Below are 26,313 nucleotides of genomic sequence, written 5' to 3' on the forward strand. Positions count from 1 at the left end.
CAAATTTGGTGAAGATCAGACTAACAGTCTGGGAGGAGTTTGAAAAAGTAGGTTTTGTACATTAATCAAAATGGCGGACAGGAAGTTTGGCCAATTTCGGCATAATGGGTATCAATGTTCTCGACTTGACCCAGGGAATCTATCAACATGAGTTTCATTTCAATAGGCTAATGTACGCAAAAGTTATTAGCATTTTTTGAAATTTCGTTATTACTTTTGACCACAAGGTGGCGCTGGCCCCAAAATTTTTATGTACATTCAGGGCATGGTGCCGAACATTTTTGTAATTAATGTCGAAACGATACGCTAATCCGTTCTCAAGATACAGCATTTTAAAGCTAAATTCAAAATGGCCGACACCCAAAATGGCTGACATGGGAAAATTGGATATGGTTCGACTCGGTATGACACACCGAATCTAAAGAGACCAGTTTTGTGATTTTTGGACATATCATTCAGACGTTATAAAGAAAAATAGCCATTTTTCGTATCTCCTGACCACTAGGGGGCACTGCACCGAAACACTGCAGGTAGGCTCAGGTCATGCTTGTTATAACACACACCAAGTTTGGTGTCAATATGACAAACTATTACGGAGATATAGCCTCACATTGATCTCATTGATTGATCTTTCGCGTGTTATTCGTGAACGGCTGGACAAATCGACTTGAATTCCATAACTTTTTGCCAGCATGGTCTGAAGATGATCTGGATCAATTTTTGTGACAATCGGTGCAACGGCCTAGGACGAGTTCGAAAAAGTAGGTTTTACGAACAATTGAGAATAGCGAAAAAAACTAAACCTTACGATTTTTGAATTTTGGTGTCCATTTGACTCTGCATAAGCCAAGGAATCAGAGGAAAAAATATTTTTTGTTGTGTGGCTTACGGTTCAAACGTTATTAGCATAAATCTTTTGAAAGTTTGGACATACAATAGGTGCCACCGGACCTCCGGTGCTTGGCCCCTAATAAAATAAAACGATCAGGTTCCATAGCGAAATAAGAATTAAACAGTGTTCTAGTCTAAAGGAATTATAATAATCTTTGCTAATATTCTTGACACTTCAAACTGCTTTGGACTTTGCAGTATCGAATTTTGCCTTTACTATGACCAAAATGCCGGAATATGCTATTCAGCTGTTTGATCGCGCACTATCACTGCAGCCTGTTCATTTGAAAAATAAAACACAGTCACCCAAAAGTTACACTAGTCAATTTAAATAGTGTGTGTTACGTGCAGTTCAGCGTGAACACCGGTCCCATGGCACATTTTTGCTCATCATGATATTTTCCGTCGACGAGCATGAAGTACAAAGTTTACCCAATGCATAATATTTTCGCTTCAAATACATTGCAGATATGGAAACATTTGTATTTGTGGCGAGAGAGGTAGTCTATATAAGCCCAACTTTACTTTCAGTTTCGCTTTAAATTTGTTTTGGATTGTTTAGGCAAATTTATTTATTTATTTATTTATCCTCGTTCGGTTCTGAATACGGTTAAAGTTAAAGGATTTGTTGTGGAGTGAGGGAAATAATGTCGGAACATTATAACATGACGCTGTAGGCCTGTTCATTTCAGAATATAATAAAATGTGACTTATAGGCCTAGCCGCCATGACCTGTCGGCCTTAATTTTTTAATTAAGACGTACAATTTATGTTAGCATGTTTTTTTTTAAAAAAAACTTCGGCAAACGAAAATAGGCGCTTGATTCAGTTAAATATTCTTACTGTCAGTTAACAAATTTACAATAGAATTTAGCTTTGCTTCCCAGATAGTAACAGGGTCTGGGCCAAATCTGGCTTACATTTGGCACTGTATGACTGACAATTTATTTGATCACTGAGAGAGCATTGACTTGGTATGATGTTGGTTTAATAGAAAAATGAAAATGTAAAAAATAGCTTAGATGTAGTAAACTACTTTTGCCATGTTGCTGTAGCTTAGCTTGCTACATTACCCAAGGCTGTAGCTTTAGTGTAGTTAAGCTTAATTTAATGAAGAGTAACTGTTAGCTTAGCTCACTACATTTTCCAAGTAGCTTGCCCAACACTGGCTATAAACTGGGGACATGACCATGTCACATTGTCACCTGAATTTCTATTCTTGCTGGCATTTTCATACAATTTGAACAATGGATCCAAAATGTTTGAGGAAACATTCAATTATAAAACTCAAGGCATTTACCAGTTTGGCATTAAAAAAACAAAAACAAACAAACAAACCAAAAAAAAAACAAAAAAAACTTAGACATAGCATAAATATCGTAGACGTTCTTCCAACTTCCAAGTTGATGGTAAGCAAACACTACTCTAAGTGATATTCATACAGTTGGGGCCATAAATATTTGGACAGAGACAGTTTTTTTTTCTAATTTTGGTTCTCTACATTACCACAATAAATTTAAAATAAAACAACGCAAATGCAGTTGAAGTGCAGACTTTCAGCTTTAATTCAGCGGGTTGACTAAAAAGTTTGCATAAAACTATGAAGAACTAAAGCATTTTTTAAAACACAATCCCTTCATTTCAAGGGCTCGAAAATAATTGGACAAATTAAATAACTGAAAATAAAATGTTAATTTCTAATACTTAGTTGAAAACCCTTTGCTAGCAATGACAGCCTGAAGTCTTGAACTCATGGACATCACCAGATGCTGGGTTTACTCCTTTTTAATGCTCTTTAATGCTTTTTAATGCAGTGGGTTTTAGTTGCTGTTTGTTTGTGGGCCTTTCTGTCCGAAGTTTAGTCTTTAACAAGTGAAATGCATGCTCAATTGGGTTAAGATCAGGTGACTGACTTGGCCATTCAAGAATACGTCACTTCTTTGCTTTAATAAAGTCCTGGGTTGCTTTGGCTGTATGTTTTGGGTCATTGTCCATCTGTATTATGAACCTTCTCCCAATCAATTTGACTGCATTTAGCTGGATCCGAGCAGACAGTGTGTCTCTGAACACCTCAGAATTCATTCGGCTGCTTCTGTCCTGTGTCACATCATCAATGAACACTAGTGTCCCAGTGCCACTGGCAGCCATGCATGCCCAAGCCATCACACTGCCTCCACAGTGTTTTACAGATGATGTGGTATACTTTGGATCATGAGCTGTTCCACGCCTTCTCCATACTTTTTTCTTGCCATCATTCTAGTAGAGGTTGATCTTGGTTTCATCTCTCCAAAGAATGTTTTTCCAGAACTGTGCTGGCTTTTTTTAGATGTTTTTTTAGCGAAGTCCGATCTAGCCTTTCTATTCTTGGGGCTTATGAGTGGCTTGCACCTTGCAGTGTACCCTCGGTATTTACTCGCATACAGTCTTCTCTTTATGGTAGACTTGAATATTGATACGCCTACCTCCTGGAGAGTGTTGTTCACCTGGTTGGCTGTTGTGAAGGGGTTTCTCATCACCATGGAAAGTATTCTGCGATCGTCCACCACTGTTGTCTTCTGTGGACGTCCAGGTCTTTTTGCATTGCTGAGTTCACCAGTGCTTTCTATCTTTCTCAGTATATACCACACTGTAGATACTGACAGTGAGATATAGGCATATACCAAGACCTGATACAAAGTTAATACTTGTCAATAAACTATACTAAACTGACTTTCCAGAAATTACAATGGTAAAATGACCTGTTCTTTAATGCCATTTTAAATGGGCCTATTTCTTGCATTGGGCCTTCAGAACATCTTTGCTTTATTGATTTATTTATTACACTGGTGTGGGATATTAATGAATAGACTAGAACAATTGCTGACAATGCTGCTAACATTTTTATTATTATTATTATTATTTTTACAGATTTCCTGTGATGACTGTAGGCGATAGTTCCACATGGGCTGTGTTAATAATCTATCCACAGAAAAAGATTTTATCCTTTTATGCTTTAATCAAAATGAATTTTGAAGCCTTTCTTTTTGTAGTCTTGTTTTTTTTTTCTTTTTTTGTAAACTGTTACACCTGCTGGAAAATTGGTCTCTTTGTTGTTTATTTCACTCATAAAATTAAGTGACATTTAAAAACACCCATGACAGACATTGTGCTTCAAATAGGTCTGCGCTACAGACTACTTTGTAATAACCAAAGCCTCAAACATTACTCTTAAAACAGTTGTAAGTTGGGGAAAACCTCTTTTCTCAAATCCTTTTTCAAGTTTCGGGAAAAAAAGACGGTATGTTTTGAACTATTTTGCTTCCTGTACATCCAGGTGCGCTTCATGAGTAAGTTAGTTCTGATAATACGTATGGTAACTCGGCAACTACGCAAGATATGTAGTATGATTGCGTAAAGGGGAACAGACATTCCGAAAGAAACAGAATCGACTGCTACACCGGTCTTCGAGATCTCCACCCGGAACCGCTTTGCTCCTCCGCGAGACGGAACGTGACGCTGTGCTCGTTGGAGACTCCGTTGTCCAATACGTCCATGCTACCTTAGCTAAACGTAAAGTGCTCACTGTTTTCCTGGTGCTCGTGTTCCCGATGTTTCTGCGCAGATACCCGCAATCGTGAAGGATGGCGAGAGCGTCGGCGCGATCGTTCTGGGGGTGAACGACACCAAGCTGCGGCAGACGTTCTGAAGAGGGACTTCAGCAGCCTGATCGAGACGGTTCGCAGCACATCACACACGACGAGGATCATCGTGTCAGGACCGCTTCACACCTATTGACGTGGCCACGAAAGGTTCAGTAGACTTATTGCACTAAATGAATGGTTATTGACATGGTGTAAAGAACAGAAACTGCTCTTTGTTAATAACTGGAATCTTTTCTGGAAACATCCTAGGCTTTTCCGTGCTGATGGCCTGCACCCCAGCAGAGTCTGAGCAGAACTCCTGTCGGAAAACATCTCCAGAACGCTGCGCTCCATTTCCTGATAAACTCATTTGGAGTCAAGCAAAATGTCACTGGGTCCACTCATCATTTTAATCATATGCTCTCAAGAAAGAAACTTGTAATCTTGAGTGCAAATGGAGAAAAACTTAGAAGTTTTTAGAATTGTGTGGAAAAACAGTATGTCCAGATACAGACAGGCTTTAAAAGCTGCTAGAACTGAGCATATCTGCAAACTCATAGAAAATAACCAAAACAATCCAAGGTTTTTATTTAGCACAGTGGCTAGATTAACAAATAACCAGATGCCACTTGATCTAAATATTCCTTTACAGTTTAACAGTAATGACTTCATAAATTTCTTCACTGATAAAATAGATAACATCAGAAATACAATAACCAATGTAGATTCTAAAGAGTCTAATACATCAGCTTCTTTCACTACACCCAAAGAAAAACTGCAGTACTTTACCGCTATAGGACAGGAAGAGTTAAATAAACTTCTCACTGTGTCTAAACCAACAACATGCCTATTAGATCCCGTACCCACTAAATTACTGAAAGAATTGTTACCTGTCACAGAAGAACCACTTCTCAATATTATTAACTCATCGTTATCTTTAGGTCATGTCCTTAAACCATTCAAGCTGGCGGTTATTAAGCCTCTTATTAAGAAACCACAACTAGACCCTAGTGAACTGACAAATTACAGACCCATTTCTAATCTTCCATTTATGTCTAAAATTTTAGAGAAAGTTGCATCTGCTCAACTGTGCTCATTCTTGCAAAAAAAATTATATCTATGAAGAATTAATGAAGAATTCAGGCCCCATCACAGCACAGAAACTGCACTTGTTAAAATCACTAATGACTTGCTTCTTGCGTCAGACCAAGGCTGCATCTCATTGCTAGTTTTACTTGATCTTAGTGCTGCGTTCGACACTATAGATCATGACATACTCATAGATCGACTACAAAACTATGCAGGTATTCAAGAGCAGGCTTTAAAATGGTTTAGATCCTACCTGTCTGATCGCTACCACTTTGTTTATTTAAATGGGGAGTCATCTCAGTTATCACCAGTAAAGTATGGAGTGCCACAAGGATCTGTTCTAGGTCCTCTACTATTTTCAATATACATGCTGCCCCTTGGTAATATTATTACAAAATATGTGATTAGTTTTCATTGTTATGCTGATGATACTCAACTATATATCTCAACACGACCAGATGAAACTTCTAAATTATCGAAGTTAACAGAGTGTGTTAAAAATGTAAAATATTGGATGACCGATAATTTTCTCCTATTAAATTCACATAAGACAGAGACATTACTTATTTTACCAAAAAAAAAAAAAAACAGTACACAGAATCTCTTGGCTTACAATTTAAAACTAGACGGATGTACTGTTACTTCCACTACAGTCAAAAGCCTGGGTGTTATATTAGACAGCAACTTATCTTTTGAAAATCATATTTCTAATGTTACAAAAACAGCATTCTTCCATCTTAGAAACATTGCCAAGCTACGAAACATGTTACCTGTTTCTGATGCAGAAAAGCTAGTTCACGCATTCATGACCTCTAGACTGGACTATTGTAATGCACTACTAGGTGTTTGTCCTGCATCTTCAATAAACAGATAGTACAGATAGTCCAAAATGCAGCTGCTAGAGTCCTTACCAGGTCAAGAAAATATGATCATATTACCCCAATTTTAAAGTTTCTGCACTGGCTACCTATTAGGTTCCACATCAGCTTTAAGTCAACTTTGTTGTAAATTCTGCCATATGTACCGGACATACAGAGAATTGAAATCGCGTTACTCTCAGACCCAAGGTGCATACACGTAACTTTAAATACAAAAGGTACAATTTTAAAAATGCAAATAAATACAATTATACATATAATATATAAAAATATGGTGCAAAAAGAGCTTATGATTGTAATAAAGTGACATAGTTATAACAGACAAAAGTCTTTGGAGGTAGTCTGAGGGTAGTAATTGGGTAGTAAGAGGTAGTTAGCAGAGCACCAATACTACACAAAGTGACTGGTGCCGGTCGGTGTGTGTGTGTGTGTTTGTGTGTGTAAGTGTAAGTATGTGAGTCTTTATGTGTGTGTGTGTCCCAGTTCAGGAAGATCGTGGGGCAGAAGAAGGGAGTGGGGGCAGAGCGGGGAGAGAGTTTAGCTTCCTGACATCCTGATGGAAGAAGCTGTCCTTCAGTCTGCTGGTCTTGGCCTGGAGACTCCGCAGTCTCCTCCCTGCCTGATGGCAGCAGGCTGAAGAAGCTTTGCATAGGGTGGGAGGGATCAGCTGCTATGCAGAGGGCTTTTTTGGTGAGACGGGTGCTGTAGATGTCCTGGAGGGAGGGGAGAGGGACACCAATAATCCTCTCAGCTGCTCTCACTATGCGTTGGAGAGTTTTTTGGCAGGATGCATTGCAGGCTCCAAACCACACAGTGATGCAGATCGTCAGGATGCTCTCAATGGTGCCTCTGTAGAAGGTGTACATGATGTGCTCTTGCTCTCCTCAGTTTGCAGAGGAAGTAGAGATGCTGCTGTGATTTTTTTAGCCAGTGCAGTGGTGTTGTTCGTCCAGGAAAGATCCTCAGTGATGTGCACACCCAGGAATTTGGTGCTACTCACTCTCTCCACAGACGCACTGTTGATGGTCAGAGGAGCATGCTGAGTGTGCGCTCTCCTGAAGTCAACAACAATCTCCTTCGGCGGCTCACCTCGCTTCTGTAGTCGGTCTCATCCCTTTTGCTAACGAGACCCACCACAGTCATGTCGTCCGCAAACTTGATGAAAAGGTAGGAGCTGTGTGACGGAGTGCAGTCGTGCGCAGCAGAGTGAAGAGGAGGGGGCTCAGCACACATCCCTGAGGGGCCCCCGTGTTAAGAATGATGGTGCTGGATGTGTTACTGCCGACCCGTACTGCTTATGGTCTTCCGGTGAGGAAATCCAACAGCCAGTTACACAGTGAGGTGTTGAGCCCCAGCTGGACCAGTTTTTGAGTGAGCTGTTGGGGGATTATAGTGTTAAATGCTGAACTGAAGTCTATGAACAGCATTCCGACGTATGAGTCTTTTTTGTCCAGATGTGTGAGTGCTGAGTGGAGTGCAGTGGAGATGGCGTCATCGGTCGAGCGGTTGGGCCGATACGCAAACTGGAAGGGGTCCAGAGAGGGGGGCAGGACAGTCTTAATGTGCTGCATGACTAGCTGTTCAAAGCACTTCATGAGGATGGGAGTAAGTGCAACAGGACGGTAGTCATTAAAGCAGGAGGGAGATTACTTTTTTTAAGACCGGATGGTGGTGGCTTTGAAACAAGTCGGGAGGACAGCCTGGTTGAGAGAGATGTTGAAGATGTCTGTGAAGACATCAGTGAGTTCCACTGCACAGTCTCTCAGTGCGCGACCAGGAATGTTGTCAGGACCCGGAGCTTTGCGTACCTTGATCCTGCTGAGGGATCTCCTCATACTGTCTGGGGACAGAGTCATCACCTGGTCACCAGGAGGGGGTGGGGTCTTTTGTGCAGTGGTGCTGTTTTGCACTTCAAAGCGAGCGAAGAAGGTGTTCAGCTCGTTCAGCAGGGAGATGGTGCTGTCACAGGTCTGTGGTGGGGGTTTGTAATCTGTGATGGTCTGTATGCCCCGCCACAGGCTCCGTGTGTCTCTGCTGTCCTTAAAGCGATGGGATATTCCCCTGGAGTACTGTCTCTTAGCCTCTCTGATGCCACGGGACAGGTTGGCCCTAGTTGTCTTCAGGTTTGCCTCATCTCCAGTTCTGAAGGCGACGTTCCGAGCTTTCAGCAGCCTGTAGACCTCCCCTATCATCCATGGTTTTTGGTTGGCACGGACAGTGATGGTTTTAGTGACTGTTACATCCTCAGTGCATTTGTTGATGTAGGCTGTAACAGTCTCTGCGTACTCCTGGAGGTCGGTGGTGTTATTGTACGTGGCAGCCTGCTGAAACATACTCCAGTCTGTGGTGTCAAAGCAGTCCTGTAAAGCCTCTGAAGACCCTTCCGGCCACACTTGTATCTGCTTACGAACCGGTTTGGTGACTTTAACGAGTGGTCTGTATCAGGCATTAGCATGACAGTGATGTGGTCTGAGGCGCCAAGGTGGGGGAGGGGGAAAGCTTTGTAAGCTCCTCTCTGGGTGGTGTAAACAAAGTCCAGCGTGTTATTTCCCCGTGTTGGAAAGTCTATGTGTTGTTGTATTTTGGGAAACACACTCTTAAAATCTGCATGATTGAAATCCCCAGTCACGATGAGAAAAGCATCAGGGTGGGCTGTCTGCTGCTCACTGATGTGCTGGTACAGTTCATTCAGTGCCTCACTCCTGTTGTTGCCATTAGAGGAGGGAGGGATGTACACAGCACACAGCAGTATGGCTGTATATTCCCTCGGTAGATAGAACGGCTGGCACTTAATAACCATAAACTCCAACACTGGTGAGCAGTATTTGCAGACCTCAACAGCATCGCGGCACCAGGCATCATTGATGTAAACACAAAGTGCGGGTCTTACCTCCCGCGACAACAACTCTATCAGCACGGTAGTGTGTTACCTGGTCGAGCTGAATGGCGCGGTCCGGGACACTGTCGCTGAGCCATGTTTCCGTGAACACCAAAAACACAACAGTCCTTGATTGATATCATGGCAATTGATATCAGAAATGAGAATTGCCGTTAACTTAGTAAAATTATGAATGAATGACGCGTAGTAGTTCTAATCTAAGCATGGACAAGTTTTTGAAAAGACAACAAGTGGCAAATAAACGTAAAGTAGATGAAGAATCTACTTCAAATATCGCAACTACAACAAAGAGAAGAAAATATATGAAAATCTGAAACAATGAATGTTGTTACATAGTACAAAAAAAAAAAAAAAATAGTACATAGTAAAGCTGCCTGCTTTACTTTTAATGTTTGTACTCTAAAAGTGACTAGTACCTTGTTTAGTTTTTTCAGTAAGTTGTCACACACTGAATTTTAATTATTACATTTCAAATAAATCCTTTTGAAGTTGTGTTTATGTTTATGTGTAAATGGGGGGGTGGGGCTTGGATTTTTTTTATTCTGCAAAAGTGGGGCCCGGCAGAAAGAGTTTGGGAACCACTGCCTTAACCATTGCAATCATGTGCTCAACATTGGATTCAATGCACAATGCTGTAAAACATGTTGTAAAACACAATACTCTTTACAGAGTGCTCATTAAAAATATGCACAGGAATGTTTGAAAGCAGCTGTTCTGTTTACCTTAAGGGGGTAATAGCTACTGCCCCTTCTCTTATTTATAAGCTAGGCTGCATGGATGGGCAGGGAGTTTTTCCCCAGAACAGAACCATACTGCCAATCGGGCTATGATGGTCACAATGACAACCACACCACCGTGGTAGTTGATTGCCACTGCCATTGCTAGTGCCCGTGATGGCACACACTCTATAACAAGCGTAAAATACAGTGTTTCTGCTACATTCATTCTGCCAGTGCCAGTGTTTAGTGTTCCACGTTCAAGCACATGCAATACACAGGCAAAAGTAAATACCATGACTACTAATTTAAAGCTTTCTATAAGTTTTAAATGTTTGTGTATTTTTGGTATTATTAACTGAAATGATTGGATATTGGGTTGGGTATTTGACCTGCTGTATGGGCAATAAGTGAAGTGGACAGAAAACTTCATACAACTATCAGATGTTTAGACCACACAACAACTTACTTTGCAAGTCTCCATTACACAAAAATATACAGTATGGAATATAGACAGATTAACTATACAAAAATATATGAACATACACAAAAATATACAAATATATATTGTGCAACAAACAAGGTAACAGTCAGTGATGGTAATGGGAAGTTAATTTTTAAAGGGTCATGAAACCCCAGACTACTTTTTTTTTCTGAGATTTTAGCAGAGGTGTTTGTGTTTCACATCATAGAAGACAATGTTAGCATCTGTTCCTTTTAATTGTTGGAGAAAAGTGGTTCATTTTAAGCTTTTTGCAATTTTTTTGTCTTCCATGCTTAAAATCTACATCGTGTTGACGTCACAGTTTGTGACACAGTTGTGATCGTCATAGTTTGTGATGTGGTAAAGGACTATAGTACTTCAATGACGCGTCTGTGTTTGTTTTTGCTTTGTAAGAGTTTGGCACAAATGTGATTCATTCAGTGAGTGTAACCGGTTTCACAGTTCCTTGATGCAACCCATCAAGAGACTTCTAAACATAATTAATAAATTATAAAAGTTATTAGAAAAGCAATTTCTGTCCTTGATTTCATACTCATGTACATCTTCCAGACAGCAGAAGTGTGAAGAGGCTGTGTTGTGGATGTGTATTGTCCCTGATGATGTTGTGGGTCCTCATGATGACCCTAGTGCTGTAAATATCCTGAAGTGATAGGAAGGTTACTCCACAAATGAACTGTGCACTTTTTAACAGTGTTGGTCAAGCTACTTGAAAAATGTAGTGAGCTAAGCTAACACCCTGGTGAAAAAAACAGCTATGTTTTGATGCTGGAATGCTGGTTAGGTAGGTTTTGATGCTGGTTTAAGCTGGTCCTTTGCTGGTTGTTGCTGGCCATGTTGCTGGTCAGGGACCAGCATGAACCAGTTAAGGACCAGCATAAACCAGCTAAGGACCAGCATAAACCAGCAAAGGACCAGCTTAAACCAGCATCAAAATCTACCTAACCAGCATACCAGCATCAAAACATAGCTACCAGCAAATGCTGTTTTTTTTCACCAGGGCAGTTACTCTTCATTAAATGAAGCTTCACTGCACTGAAGATATCCTCCTGGGAAATGTAGCAAGCTAAGCTACAGTAACATGGCAAAAATAGTACTACATCCAAGCTGTTTTTAAAATGTAATTTTTATATTAAACCAACTTCATTTCAAGTCAATGCTCTCAGTATCATTATCATGTAGAGGGCTGGATTTAACTCATATTGTGACATAAACCTCCTATGACCTAAACTGCTACTTTTTCGGAAATTAGAAAAAAAAAAAAAAGAAACAAACAAACAAAAAAGAAAAAACACTGTATTTTGATTAATAATAAACACTGTGTCAAAGCTGGTATTGTGGCTTCATTGTATACAGATACATTTATATGTGGGAGGAATAATGAGGTTTGACTGACACTTTGAGGAGCCAATGGAGTTACGAGGTTTAGTGGCGTCACTTACTGATCCAGGATCAGTGATCCTTAGCAGTTATTTTTCTGATTTGAGCTTGAGACTCAGAAATGCTTTGGAAAATGTAGCTTTTGTTGATGCTAACGCGTTACTTGATCAAAAAAAGAGCTTTACTACTGAAAAACTTTTTGATTCAGAAAACATCGATGCTAACACCATGCTATTGAGAAATGTAATTAACACTGCTTTTTAATCATGTGCTGGAGAGCTTTTCTGTCCTGAACTGTACAACTTCCACACCACTTTCACCTGTACATCTGTAAAAGTTGCTGAGGATTTTGCTTCCCATGCCAAATTACCTCCTTCCTAAGAAATACAGTCACTGCTGGGACTTCCTTACAAGCTGCTGAGTGTTGCGAGACACTCTTTTAAAAAATAAAGGTGCTTCACGTTGCCATAGAAGAACCTTTTTTGTCTAAATGGTTCCATAAAGAACCTTTAACATCTGAAGAATTTTTCTGGTTTGCTTAGTTGGTGACACTTAATTTCCAGTGATATCGTCGACTTGATTGCACAGATACTATTTGAACTGAACTGAGCTGGATGATGACATCACTGGATTCAATGATGAAAGAAAATTGAGTGTTTTCTGTTGTTTTGTTTTTTTTTTGCATTATTGGCACTATTTTCCTATTTAATACTGTAAAGCTGCTTTGACACAATCTGTATTGTTAAAAGTGCTATAGAAATAAAGGTGACTTGACTGTCACAAGAGGTTCTTTGTGGCGAAAGAAGCTTCTTCAGATTATGAAAAGGTAAGAAAGAGATTGTTCTTTAAATAAACTTTGACCCTGCAGTGTCAGTTCTAGACCACAGTAACTGGGGGAACAGGCTGGGGCCCCTAGTGCTTTTAGGGGACGCACTTTTAAAATTAATCTAAAGCTACTTTAATACAGTATTATCCATTCAGTCATTTTTCACCATGTCATGCATCACTGCAATCTCTAGAATAAGCTATAACAATTTAAACTCAAATGAATGTTTCATCATGTTTCATTTATTTGACAAATAATTTTGCACCTTTATAGATCATGTTAGTTGATCTATAATGAGCGATCAGCAAAGTAGCCGAATATTGAAATCTATGAACTATGCAGTAAGGTTTATGTACATGATGAATTTTTAGGATAACAAATACAAAATATTTTAATAATAAATAAAATAACATATTATAAATAACAGACTCAATGTTCAAGTGTCAGACTTTTGGACCTGTTTTTTCTTGTTTTACCCCTGTCTTTGTTCCTGAGTTTCCTTATTTGGTAATTTTCCTGTTCTTGTTTAGTTTGATTGCTTTATCTTATGCACCTGTGTTCCTAATTACCCCTTGTCCGAGATTTTCTTAGTATAGGGAGATGAGAGGGTCTGTATTAGTAACTATTGGAGAAAGCGTAATGACTAACTTGGATCACGTGTCCCTTAACAACCAATCACATTACAGCACTGACGTCACTGAATTTCAGTCATAATTGTGCGACACTCAATCGGCGTTTACGGATACCATAGGAATGAATGAGAAGTGCCGTAAACTGAATCCCACCTGATGCAAAAAACTTCTCTTATAAAACTGCATATTTTTTTGTGGTAAACTCTAAAAATAGTTCAATCCAAAAGTATTGTTTAGTGTAAAACATGTTGAAGACTCTTTATTCCACACTTTAACACTTTTACTTACTGGATTAGTTCGTTTAAGAAGCTTCTGTAGACATCGTTAGATACTATAAAGTGTTTTGGTTTAAACTGTTGAAGTGATTTTAATTATTTTGATTCTTGTATGTGAATGTTACTGACCTCAATCTCTCCAGTTTACAGTGTGAATCCTTCAGTACGTCACATAAGTGATTCACTCCTGTGTTTTTTATTTGATTCACACTCAGGTTCAGTTCTCTCAGGTGTGATGGGTTTGATTTCAGAGCTGAAGTCAGGATGAGACACTGTTTCTCTGTAATACTGCATCCACACAGACTGAAGACAGAAAGAGAAAAAACAATGAATCAGACAAGTGTCAAGTTCATGTGAGTAAATTCATCATGTGTTAACACCATACAGTGCAATAATTAAAACATTGCCAAAAACATTATATGACCATAAACAAGAACATAAGAAAAAAAGTTTAACAAAGTAGATTAAGATCTAGTATCAACTATAGAACTACTTAAAAATAACATTAAAAATGTGAACATTTAGTTTAAAATTCTGTTTCTAAATTACAATTTACCTAAAGACATTTTAAGAGTATTTTATCATCGATAAACACTTTGTAACTGTTACACTTTATTGTACAGTATGTCTGAGTGAATGCAAAAAAAAAAATGGCTGTCATTTAAGGTATTTAGATGAAAGATCAGAAGGTTACATAAATTATAAATACATTATGTACATGGATAAATCATTTAATTACTGCAATATTCCATAAAAAAATAGTAACTGTCAACTTTAATTTCAACGAGACTTTATGAAAGTAAACAGTGAACTTTAATCTCACTGTCACTGCTGTACAGTATAATGATACTAACTCTAGTTTCTCCAGCTTGAATTGTGTGTTCATCAGTAGATCACTGAGGTTTTTCACTCCAGAGTCTCCTAGTTTATTCCAGCTCAGGTTCAGTTCTCTCAGGTGTGATGGGTTTGATTTCAGAGCTGAAGTCACAGCAGAACAACCTTCATCTGTCATTTCACAGCAGCTTAACCTGTATTGAGAGAAAGAGAGAAGATAGAAGAAAACGATTTAATAAAGTGAAAATATCTTTATAAAATGAAACAGAGGAAGAGTGTCTGAATACCTTTGGATCATTTTTCACAATTCGTTGTTCAAAACAAAACAAAACAAAACAAAAAACAAACAAAAAACAAACAAAAAAAGTTTTTAAAATAATTTACACTTCTCATGGTTTATGCACAATTTGTCCTGATTCTTGATAGAAATACAAAGAATTTTTCATTCCCAAACATTCAATGTTTGTGTATTTTTGGTATTATTAACTGAAATGATTGGATATTGGGTATTTGACCTGCTGTATGGACAATAAGTGAAGTGGACAGAAACACTTAACATAACTTTCAAATGTTTAGACCGCACAACAACTTACTTTGCAAGTCTCCATTACACAAAAAATATACAGTATAGAATATAGACAGATTAACTATACAAAAATATATGAACATACACAAAAATATACAAATATATATTGTGCAACAAACAAGGTAACAGTCAGTGATGGTAATGGGAAGTTCGTTTTTAAAGGGTCATGGAACCCCAGACTATTTTTGTTTTTTCTGAGATTTTAGCAGAGGTGTTTGTGTTTCACATCACAGAAGACAATGTTAGCATCTGTTCTAGGGATGCTCATTTTAACCGGTTAATCATTAACCGACAAAAAGAATTCTGACCGATTAATACAATCAGTTAGACGGTTTAAATGGTGTTTTTTTCAGTTATTTATCAAAATATTTTAACATGTTTTCTGGATGGTTAAAATAAAATGAAATTGCATTTTTGAGAGAAAAAAGATAAATCGCGTAAGCCTATAAGGTTAAGTCGCATTTTATTATTACATTCAGAGAGACCTGGTGTCGACGCGAAATATTTACAATACACTATACCATAGGCTAGGCTATTTTAGTTACCCTCACTCCACAAAAAATCCTTTCAATTTAACAGTATTTAGAAAAGAACAAGAATGAAAAATATAAGAAGCTAGGGGACAAGCAAAAACGAAACCATTTAGGCTAAAGCGAAACTGAAACTAACATTGGGTCTCTCATACGACACAAATCCAAATGTCTCCGTATTCAAGATGTATTTGAATGCTAAAATATTATTTATTATGTAAACCTGTTTTTGTACTTCTCGCATTACAATATCCACATAAAAAATGTTTGGCATAATATCACGGCAGTACGTTGATTACGATTACGATTTTTCCTTCTAACAGGGGAAACAACTCTTTACAGATAATCGAAACTGTAAACGGTTTGCTGTTTGTAATATAAAGAAAAATAGGATGCCGCTTTCAGCCGTCTTCCTTTCGCGCAGCACAAAAATGAACCAAAACTCTGCATACTAGCTACTTGTTGCACTTTGTTTGTTTGTTTGTTTTAAGTAAAAATATTAATCTTATCCTATTCATTCATTATATATAGCCAAGCTTTGTGATGTTTTTCTCCATTCACAGAATCGCTGCAGGTGATGCGACGTGTCCATGTGAATCCTCATGTTCTGTTGTTTGCTGCTTTTTGCGCATGTAAAACTATTCCTCGGAAAACAAATGTTGGTATTTTAACGAGTCACAGACTCGTATCCTTTCTAAAATAATTAAATTCTAATTTTAAAAAATCTTGTCGGTTAACGGTTAATAATCGGTTAACAAGCGTCGGCTGTCGGTTAGGAAAAATAACCGAAATGAACATCCCTAATCTGAATTCATTTTAATTGTTGGATAAAAGTGGTTCATTTTAAGCTTTTTGCACAATTTTTGTCTTCCAGGTTTTAAATCTACATCGTAATGACGTCACAGTTTGTGACACAGTTGTGATCGTCATAGTTTGTGACCAGTGGCGTACCGCACTTCTTAGAGGCCCCCCGCAAAGGAGGAGATGGGGCCCCTCCCACCGGCAGCGATGTCATGCACGAAAATTCATCATTGGGCACCTGTTCAATAAACCTCTTTGATTGACGTTTACCACCTGATCCATTCCTGTGTTCTTACCGACACACCAAGAGGAAGGCTAAAGAAATTAGAACCACCTCAGAATACAATCCTAGTTAAGCTTCTCAACAAAATTGGTCCTTCGAGCCGGATCTCAGCCATTGCTCTTGGATACAGAGGATCTATCAGCCCTAATATGCAATCAGAAGAGGTGAATCCTGAAGGTGCCAGACCTAAACGCCAGGTTCGCCCGCCCGTTTATCTTGAGGACTATGATCTCACAGCCACACATCCTAGACAGGTCAGTTCACCTACAAGGCCTCATGCTGCAGAGGAGTCAGAGAGGTGATGATGCTAGGATTTCTCCCTCGCCATATGACACAGCTTCCAGTTCTGTGAGTCAGCATTCATGGCACGTGGTTGATGAGTGGTCCTCGGCTGCCTTTGACAGAGAGCATTCCTATGAAAGACAGCAGGTGAGAGCACCTTCACAGTCTGAAGCACCCTTGCCCTCTGCTCAGCCTGCTCAGTTTTCACCATTTCATCGGCCTTGGGAAGAGACTGAGTCTCAATCATCTCCACAAACTGTCATTAATGCCTCACACAGGCCTTCTCAACCTTTAGTGCACTCTGAGTCTCTTCCAACACCACTTCCTTATCCATCTACCATCAGGCAGTCATTGCAGTTGGCCGATACAGTCGCTGCACCAGTAACCTCAGTTCCTTCTTTCGATAAAGGGGACTATAGCTCATTACCTACCCCCAAGCAGACTGTGGGCTATAGAGATCATTCTGTTCTGCCCAGACACCTAGACAGGAATGCGGAATCGTTGCAGAGAGAGCATGTGCTGGTGGAGTTCCTGGGTAAGATGCTCAGTGAACTGCAAGTGATGAGAGACCACATACAGACAGAACTGCCAGCCAAACGGGAAGTCACACAGTCAATTCAGCCTCCTAATTATCATGATCCTATGCCTGCTGGCTATCCAGATGAATCTGTTCGGCCGACTTCCCGCAGATTAGCTCCGCCACCTACTGCCTCCAGCAATTATCCCCATGATCCAGGCTGGTATCCAGAACAGAGGTTTGAGCCTGTGAGAGCTGCCCATCTGCCTCACCCTCATGAAAGCTACGAGCGTAGGAGACCTGGGTATCTGACGCCTATGCACAGAACCTCTACCCTGCATCCAGATGACAGAGAGAGCACCTATCGCGGTCCTACCCCATCCATTCCAGATTTCATCACAGGGGACCCTAGTGAATTCACCAGATTAAAGATTGCTCTTGAGAACCTTCTACCTCCTGATGCTACAGAGCTCTTCCGCTATCAGATATTGATGGATCATCTGAGATTGGATGAAGCCCGTCTGGTAGCCGACTCCTATCTCAACTCACCTTTCCCTTATAGCGATACTATGGCGGCTCTGACAGAGAGGTTTGGCCAACCTTACAAGCTAGCCCTCAGAAGGATTGCTAAAGTGATGGACGCTCCCGACATTCGACGAGGTGACACAGCATCCTTTGACAAATTCGCCTTGCAAATCAGATCCCTTGTCGGTATGCTGGAGACTTTGGGCCATGAAGGTCAGGCTGAATTGAGGTGCGGTTCGCATGTGGAGAGGCTGCTAAGCAAACTTCCTCCAGAAATGAGGTCTGAGTTCAGAAGACACATGTTTTCGTCGTCCCGGTGCAGTGTACAACCTCCTGGATTTCTCAGAATGGTTACAATATGAAGCCTGGTGTCAGAGCAGTGAAAGTCAGATTTCAGACCGCAGACGGAGGCTAGAGCAGAAGATGGACCGAGGGAGAGCAGGGAACACTGCCGGCCGGTCAGTTACCATACTTCATGGATCAGACGAGGGTTCTGCTAAACCACCACCGGGACCGGCTCCGATCTCGCTATCCAGTTCAGGGGCCCTCAAAGCACAGGCCAAAGCTTTTTGTCCATATTGTGACAAGACCGACCATTACCTCAGTCAATGCCCTACCTTCAAGTCCTTCAATAAACAGCAAATCACAGATTGGATCCAGACGAATCATCGCTGCTGGCGTTGTGGGCGTGCACACCAAGCAGCCAAATGTACCCTTAAGAAGCCATGTAGTCTCTGCAAAGGCAGACATTTGCAAATCCTTCATGAAGTCAACTCCAAACCCACGACTGAAGGTTCTTGTCTGGTTAATTCAGCAATCGAGACTCTGTATTTAGATAGACCTACAGGATGTAGGAAAGTTCTCCTCAAGGTTGTTAGAGTTCTGCTTCGTCATGGAGACAAGACCCTGGATACCTATGCCGTCCTTGACGATGGTTCGGAGAGGACAATTCTCCTTTCCCCTGCAGCGACTAAACTCGGAATCCATGGTCCTGAGGAGAGCCTAGCCCTGCGTACTATCCGCCAGGATGTACAAACTGTGTCTGGAGCGGCAGTTTCCTTCCAGATTTCTCCAGTGACTCAGCCACAAAAGATATTCAGAATCTCAGCTGCCTTCACTGCTGAACGCCTCTGTCTTGCAGACCATTCTTACCCTCTGAGTATCCTGGAGAAGTATCAGCACTTGAGGAACCTTCCCTTGCAGTCTTTTGAGGGAGTACGCCCACTGTTGCTAATCGGAGCTGACAATACTCACCTCATTACCCCCATATCGCCTGTTCGTCTGGGCCCCTCTGGAGGACCTGCAGCTATTCAGACAAGGCTTGGATGGACATTGCAGGGACCTGTAAGATTCTTGAAAGATCAGCTAGCAACACAACAGGTCTTCTTCTTGTCCCTTACCCCGTCTGAACTACAGTTGAAGAGGGATGTTGAAAGGCTCTGGCAGATCGATGTCTTGCCATACCGCTGTGAGAAGCAAGCTACCCGATCCAAGGAGGATCGAGATGCTATCAGTCTCTTGGAGGCCAAGACTACGCGGGTCGAGGTCAATGGAATCTTCCGCTACGCAACACCTTTATTGCGCAGGAAGGATTTCCCCTTCTTTTGTGCTCCAAAGGAAGCAGTCATGTCTAGTCTCAGAGGCATGGAGCGGCAGCTTGCTCGGTCACCAGAGAAGGCTGAGGTGTACAAGTCTGAGATAAAGAAGCTGGAGTTGAATGGGGCTGCCATCAAACTGCTAAATGAGGGACAGGGAGGCACGAGAGAGAACTGGTATATCCCACATCACATGATCACTCACAATGGTAAAAACCACCTAGTATTCAACTGTTCCTTCGAATATGAGGGGCTGAACCTCAATGACTCCTTGCTACCTGGTCCAGTTTTAAGCCCCTCTCTTCTTGGTGTCCTCCTGCGGTTCAGGGAGCATTGTGTGGCCATAAGTGGAGATATACGTGGGATGTTCCATCAGGTCCTGCTGCTGCCTGAGGACAGACCACTTCTACGTTTCCTATGGCGTGACCTGCGACGAGAGGATCCTCCAGATACTTATGAGTGGCAAGTCCTTCCCTTTGGGACTACGTGCAGCCCCTGCTGTGCAACCTTTGCCCTCCAGCGACACGTAGCTCTGCACAGTACTCCTGATGAGGATGTGAGATTCTCAGTGGATAAATGCTTCTATGTGGACAACTGTTTACAAAGTTTACCTACTGTAGAAGGAGCACGTCAGTTAGTTGATAAGTTACGCAGCCTCTTATCCACTGGTGGTTTCGACATCCGACAATGGGCCAGTAATGTGGTGGATGTTGTCAGTCACCTACCTCCAGAAGCCAGGTCCACTAAGCTGGAGTTGTGGCTCTCTCAAGACAAAGCTGACCCACAAGAATCAACCTTGGGCCTGAGCTGGCACTGTGAGTCAGACCAGTTAGGGTTCAAACATAGACCTGTCACATACAATGCCTTGACGATGCGGAGCATTTACCGGGTGCTGGCGAGTCAGTACGACCCCCTTGGAGTCATCCTTCCATATACTACCCGAGCCAAGGTGATCGTGCAGCAGCTTTGGATGACCCACCGGGACTGGGATGATCCACAACTCCCTAGTGAGCTCCAGCAAGCATGGACAGCCTGGGAAGAGGAGCTTAAATACCTTCCACAGGTAACACTTCCTAGATGCTATAACCCCCCTACATGGATCATTCAGATGTACGCCATGAGATCCACATCTTCAGTGATGCCTCTGAGAAGGCATATGGGGCTGTGGCCTACCTGCTTTCAGAAGGTCAACAAGGGGAACTCCACCTTGCCTTTCTTCTAGCACGATCCAGAGTGGCCCCGTGAAAGCAACAGTCGATCCCGAGGCTCGAGCTCTGCGCCGCTCTGATAGGTGCACAGTTGGCAAAGTTGCTTGCAAATGAGCTCACGCTGAAATTGGACAAGATCACCTACTGGACAGACTCCACCATCGTGCTCCACTGGCTCCATTCTGAATCCTGCCGCTACAAGGTTTTTGTGGGCACCCGGGTAGCGGAGATTCAAGAGTTGACCAATCAGGCAGAATGGCGTTATGTAAATTCTGAAGGAAACCCTGCCGACGATCTGACTCGTGGCAAGAGCCTGCGAGATCTTATTGGCACCAACAGATGGCTTCAGGGTCCAGAGTTCCTGCTGCAACCTCAGGAGGAGTGGCCCTCTCACCCCACCTCAAGTGTTCATGACTCTGAAGATACCACTGAACTCAAAGGAGGACCATTCTGTGGGATAACTACCACTATGCCATTGATCTCAGATGGAAAGGAATACAACAGCTGGACAGATTTGGTGGAGGCAGTAGCACAGGACCTGCATGGGGCGGCTGCACAGGATGATTCTCCTCCAGCTAGTACCTATAGAGAGGCAGAGACTGTTATTCTGAGAAGGATACAGATGGACAGTTTCCCTGAGGATTATCGGCTGCTGAAAACCAACAAGCCAGTTCGCTCCAGATAGTCGATTGCTGTGTCTTTCTCCGGAGTTTGACCCAGAAAATCAACTCATACGAGTCGGAGGACGACTGAGGCGAGCAGAGACCCTTGACCCACATACAATGCACCCTATTGTACTCGACCCTCATCATCCTAACACTCAACTGCTTATTAAGGATTATGACACTCGACTTCATCACCCAGGAGCTGAGCGAGTGTTTGCTGAGCTCCGTAGGAGAGTGTGGATTCTGAGGGGCAGAGAGGCCATTAAGAAACATCAAAAGTCATGCATCGAGTGTTGTAAGTGGAGGTCAAAACCAGCAAGTCAGCAGATGGTTGATCGCAGACTGTGAGATTGTGTACATTAACTGTGAGAAATGTTCATGTATGGAAGGAGAATGTTTGTTTTTGCTTTGTAAGAGTTTGGCACAAATGTGATTCATTCAGTGAGTGTAACCGGTTTCACAGCTCCTTGATGCAACCCATCAAAAGACTTCTAAACATAATTAATAAATTATACAAGTTATTAGAAATGGAATTTTGTCCTTGATTTCATACTCCTGTACATCTCCCAGACAGCAGAAGTGTGAAGAGGCTGTGTTGTGGATGTGTATTGTCCCTGATAATGTTGTGGGTCCTCATGATGACCCTAGTGCTGTAAATATCCTGAAGTGATAGGAAGGTTACTCCACAAATGAACTGTGCACTTTTTAACAGTGTTGGTCAAGCTACTTGGAAAATGTAGTGAGCTAAGCTAACAGTTACTCTTCATTAAATGAAGCTTCACTGCACTGAAGATATCCTCCTGGGAAATGTAACAAGCTAAGCTACAGTAGCATGGCAAAAATAGTACTACATCCAAGCTTTTTTTAAAATGTAATTTTTATATTGAACTAACTTCATTTCAAGTCAGTGCTCTCAGTATCTGTTATGCCAGCGGAGGCTCAGGAAGACTGGGCGGAACCAGCGGAGGCTCAGGAAGGCTGGGCGGAACCAGCGGAGGCTCTGGAGAATCAGGGGAGAGAATTGGAGCCGTGAACTCCATTGGGATTGCCCTGTCCATAATGTTCATTACAGTTATCTTGGCTGGAGACTCAGGCTTGGTGGCCATCTTGGCCGGGGACTCAGGAACGGCGGCCTTCTTAGCCGGGAACTCAGGAACAACAGCTCTGACTTGGCCTGACTCAGGAAATACAGCTGCAACTTTTCTTGACTCGGAACCTTGACTTGATTCAGGAAATGCAGCTGCAACTTGACTTGCGTGGCAGCCATCTTGCGCGCCGACTCTGACTTGGATGCAGACAGTACTGAGCATTGGGCTGCAGTCGGTAGACTAGAGCGCGGGGATGAGGCCGGCCGCATCGGGCTGAGGACAACGGCGGAGCTTTGGAGGAGCCCTCCAGGGCGGAGCCGGAGGCGGAGCAGGCAATGCAAGAGCCCTCCAGGACGGAGCCGGAGGCGGTGGAGCCCTCCAGGGCGGAGCAGGCGACACTAGAGCCCTCCAGGGCGGAGCCGGAGGCAGAGCAAGCGACACTAGAGCCCTCCAGGGCGGAGCCGGAGGCTGAGCAGGCGACGCTAGAGCCCTCCAGGGCGGAGCCAGAGGCAGAGCAAGCGACACTAGAGCCCTCCAGGGCGGAGCCGGAGGCTGAGAAAGGAGGCGCAGCAGCCCTGCTTCTGAGGGGGCTGGACGATGCATCTGACTATCATTCTCCATTTGTTCTATCTCGAAATTAGAGCAGTTTAAATAAAGAATGATATTGATCAAATCAATCAGTGGATAATCGTGAACAGGGAGATCGCATCGGATGGTATCTTTGTCCAGCCCCAACAAAAACACGATGCCGAAAGAGGCATCGGGCCATCTCACCAGATGATACAGCTCAATGAAATCCGCCACATACCGTTCCAACTCTCGACCACCCTGCCGCAAACTCCACAGCCGTTCCTCAGCCGTCATTGTTTATTAGGTGTCGTCTTCTGTTATGGTTGCTTGGAGATGAGGAGCCAGAGTGAAACTCGAGGAACCAGAAATAACTCACACAATGTATTTAATAACCTTAAGTAGCAATACAAGGTAATCACAACTGAACATAACGTTAAGACGACACAAAGAGACTGAGGGACAAACGACTTATAAAGGGTGAGACTAATGACAATCACAGGTGTCGGCAATAATAAGGGAGAAACCAAAATCAACAGAACAACAGGGGGAGATATGTAACAGTATCAGTATCATGTACAGGACTGGATTTACCTCATATTGTGACATAAATCTCCTATGACCTAAACTGCTACTTTTTCAGAAAAACCACCAGCGGACCGCTCACCACCAGATGTCGCTCTCACTCTATTTACACACACGGACTGTTGCACTACACCCCGGACTACATTCCCCATCAGCCATTGCACGTCACCCGCGTCCAATCAGAGTCACTATAAAAACCCCGGTCTTCCTGTCACTCACCGCCGAGTATTGAATTGTGGTTATCTTTCATACGAAGCGTTTCTCCGTGTTTTCCCGTGTCTTGTTTTCTGGTTTAGCCTTGTTGTTTTGTTTAAGCTGTCTATCGTTACTTTCGCCTGTCTGACCATTCTCCTGCCTTGCCCCTTGGATTACGTACGCCGCTGATCGACCCTCGCCTGTCTATGGGTTATGCTTCGTCTTGCTGTCTAAACACCTGTTTGCCATTGTTTGACCCTGCCTGCCTGACCATGTCTTTGTCTCGTCCCATTAATAAAAGTATGCAGATGGATCCGCTCGTCTCTCGTTTCACTCCCACCGTTACAGAATACTCGGCCACAACGGGATCCAGCAGCTTTTCACCCGGACATTCATCAGGTATGGACACTAACAGGATTTTATTCAGACTTAAACAAGGACCAAGATCGTTAGAGCAACGCGACAACACGGTAATGGCGGCCGCGCTTCCCGCTCGCAACATGGCGGCCGCTCCGGAGCGTGCTCATGCAATGGCAGCGACTGCAGTGCCCACAAGATGGCGGCGACGGCGGAGCGCGTTCACAACATGGCGGCGAAAACGGAGCTCCGTCACGTCACAGCTGCCATACCAGAGCCACATGAAGTTGCAGCTGTGTTTCCTGAGTCAAGCCAAGTTTCCAAGTCAAGTCTAGCTACTGTTCCTGCGTCAAGTCAAGTCAGAGCTGCTCTTCTTAAGGCCAGTCAAGTCAAAACTGTGTTTCCTGTGTCAAGTCAAGTCAGAACTGTTGTTACTATGTCAAGTCAAATTACAGCTGTTGCTTCTGTCTCAAGTCAAATTACAGCCATCAATCCTGAGCCAGAGCCACTGCACAAGATGGCCGCCACACCAGAGCCTGTCGCAAAGATGGCCGCCACGCCAGAGCCTGTCGCAAAGATGGCCGCCACGCCAGAGCCTGTCGCAAAGATGGCCGCCATCCCAGAGCCAGTCCACAAAATGGCCGCCATCCCCAAACCCGTTCACAAGATGGCCACCATTCCAGAGCCAATCCACAAGATGGCTGCCATCCCAGAGCCACTCCACAAAATAATCGCTGTTTCCAAGCCACGTCTCATGATGGCCCACGTACTGGACTCACCCCTAATGGCTATAAGGGCAGCTAAGATTACAGCTACTGTTACCGAGGCAAGTCAAGCAACCGAGTCAAGTCAAGCAACCGAGTCAAGTCAAGCCAAAGCTACTGTTCTCCATGAATCAAGCCAAGATACAACTGTTGTTCTCCATGAGTCAAGCAAGGACACAGTTGTTCCCCATGAATCAAGCCCAGTCACCGCTGTGCTCCACGAGTCAAGCCCAGTCACCGCTGTGCTCCACGAGTCAAGTCCAGTCACCGCTGGGCTCCACGAGTCAAGCCCAGTCACAGCTGTGCTCCACGAGTCAAGCCATGTTGTTCCTGAGTCAAGTCACGTTACAGCAGATCTTCACAAGCCAAGTGATGTTATCCCTGCTGCTCTTCCCTTAATGGCAGTGGCCATGTGGTGTGTGTGGGCTTCACACTGTCCTCCTGAGGTCATGCCTGCTCCCAAGACAGCTCCTGAGGTCACGCCTGTTCACAGGTCAGCCTCTGAGCTCTCGTCTGATCACAAGCCTGCGCCAGAGCTCTCGTCTGATCACAAGCCTGCTCCAGAGCTCTCGTCTGGTCTCAAGTCTGCCCCAGAGGCCCCGTCTGGTCTCAAGTCTGCTCCAGAGGCCTTCCCCGTCGGAGAAGCTGCGCCAATTCCTCCAGAGGTGTCGGCGCCTGCCGTAGAACCTCTTATGCAGGGGGCGTTAACCTCTAAACTCTCTGCTTCTCCCTTTTTCCTGTCTGCATCCTCTGTCCCTGCTTTCCCCAGGTCCCAGACCATGACGCAGCCTCCTGCTCCGCCCCGGAGGGCCGCTCCGCCTCCTGCTCCGCCCTGGAGGGCTCTAGCGTCGCCTGCTCAGCCTCCGGCTCCGCCCTGGAGGGCTCTAGCGTCGCTTGCTCTGCCTCCGGCTCCGCCCTGGAGGGCTCTAGTGTTGCCTGCTCCGCCTCCGGCTCCGCCCTGGAGGGCTCCACCGCCTCCGGCTCCGTCCTGGAGGGCTCTTGCATTGCCTGCTCCGCCTCCGGCTCCGCCCTGGAGGGCTCCTGCTCTGCCGGTCCTGCCTCAATCACCGGGTCCTCCGCAGGGACCTGGCCCTCCAGCCCTTGCCCTGTCTCGCTCCCGCCCCACCGCTCCCCTGGACTGGTATTCTGTTGGAGCGTCTGGAAGCCGCTCTTTGGGGGGGGGCTATGTGTCTTTCCTGTGTCTTGTTTTCTGGTTTAGCCTT

General features: G+C 43.3%; 1 protein-coding gene across 2 annotated transcripts in view; it reads right to left on the reverse strand.

The window, feature by feature from the left end:
* LOC127160096 (ribonuclease inhibitor-like) overlaps nt 1–26,313 on the reverse strand; it is an 81,903-nt gene that overhangs the window by 34,296 nt on the left and 21,294 nt on the right. For both annotated transcript variants that reach the window (XM_051102758.1, XM_051102757.1), the window contains 2 exons: nt 14,563–14,736; nt 13,838–14,011 (listed from right to left, as the gene is read on the reverse strand). In XM_051102758.1, the coding sequence (XP_050958715.1) occupies nt 13,838–14,011; nt 14,563–14,736 (348 nt within the window). The remainder of the gene's footprint in view (nt 1–13,837; nt 14,012–14,562; nt 14,737–26,313) is intronic.

The sequence above is a fragment of the Labeo rohita genome, unplaced genomic scaffold (assembly GCF_022985175.1).
Source record: "Labeo rohita strain BAU-BD-2019 unplaced genomic scaffold, IGBB_LRoh.1.0 scaffold_288, whole genome shotgun sequence".
NCBI classification, from domain to species: domain Eukaryota; kingdom Metazoa; phylum Chordata; class Actinopteri; order Cypriniformes; family Cyprinidae; genus Labeo; species Labeo rohita.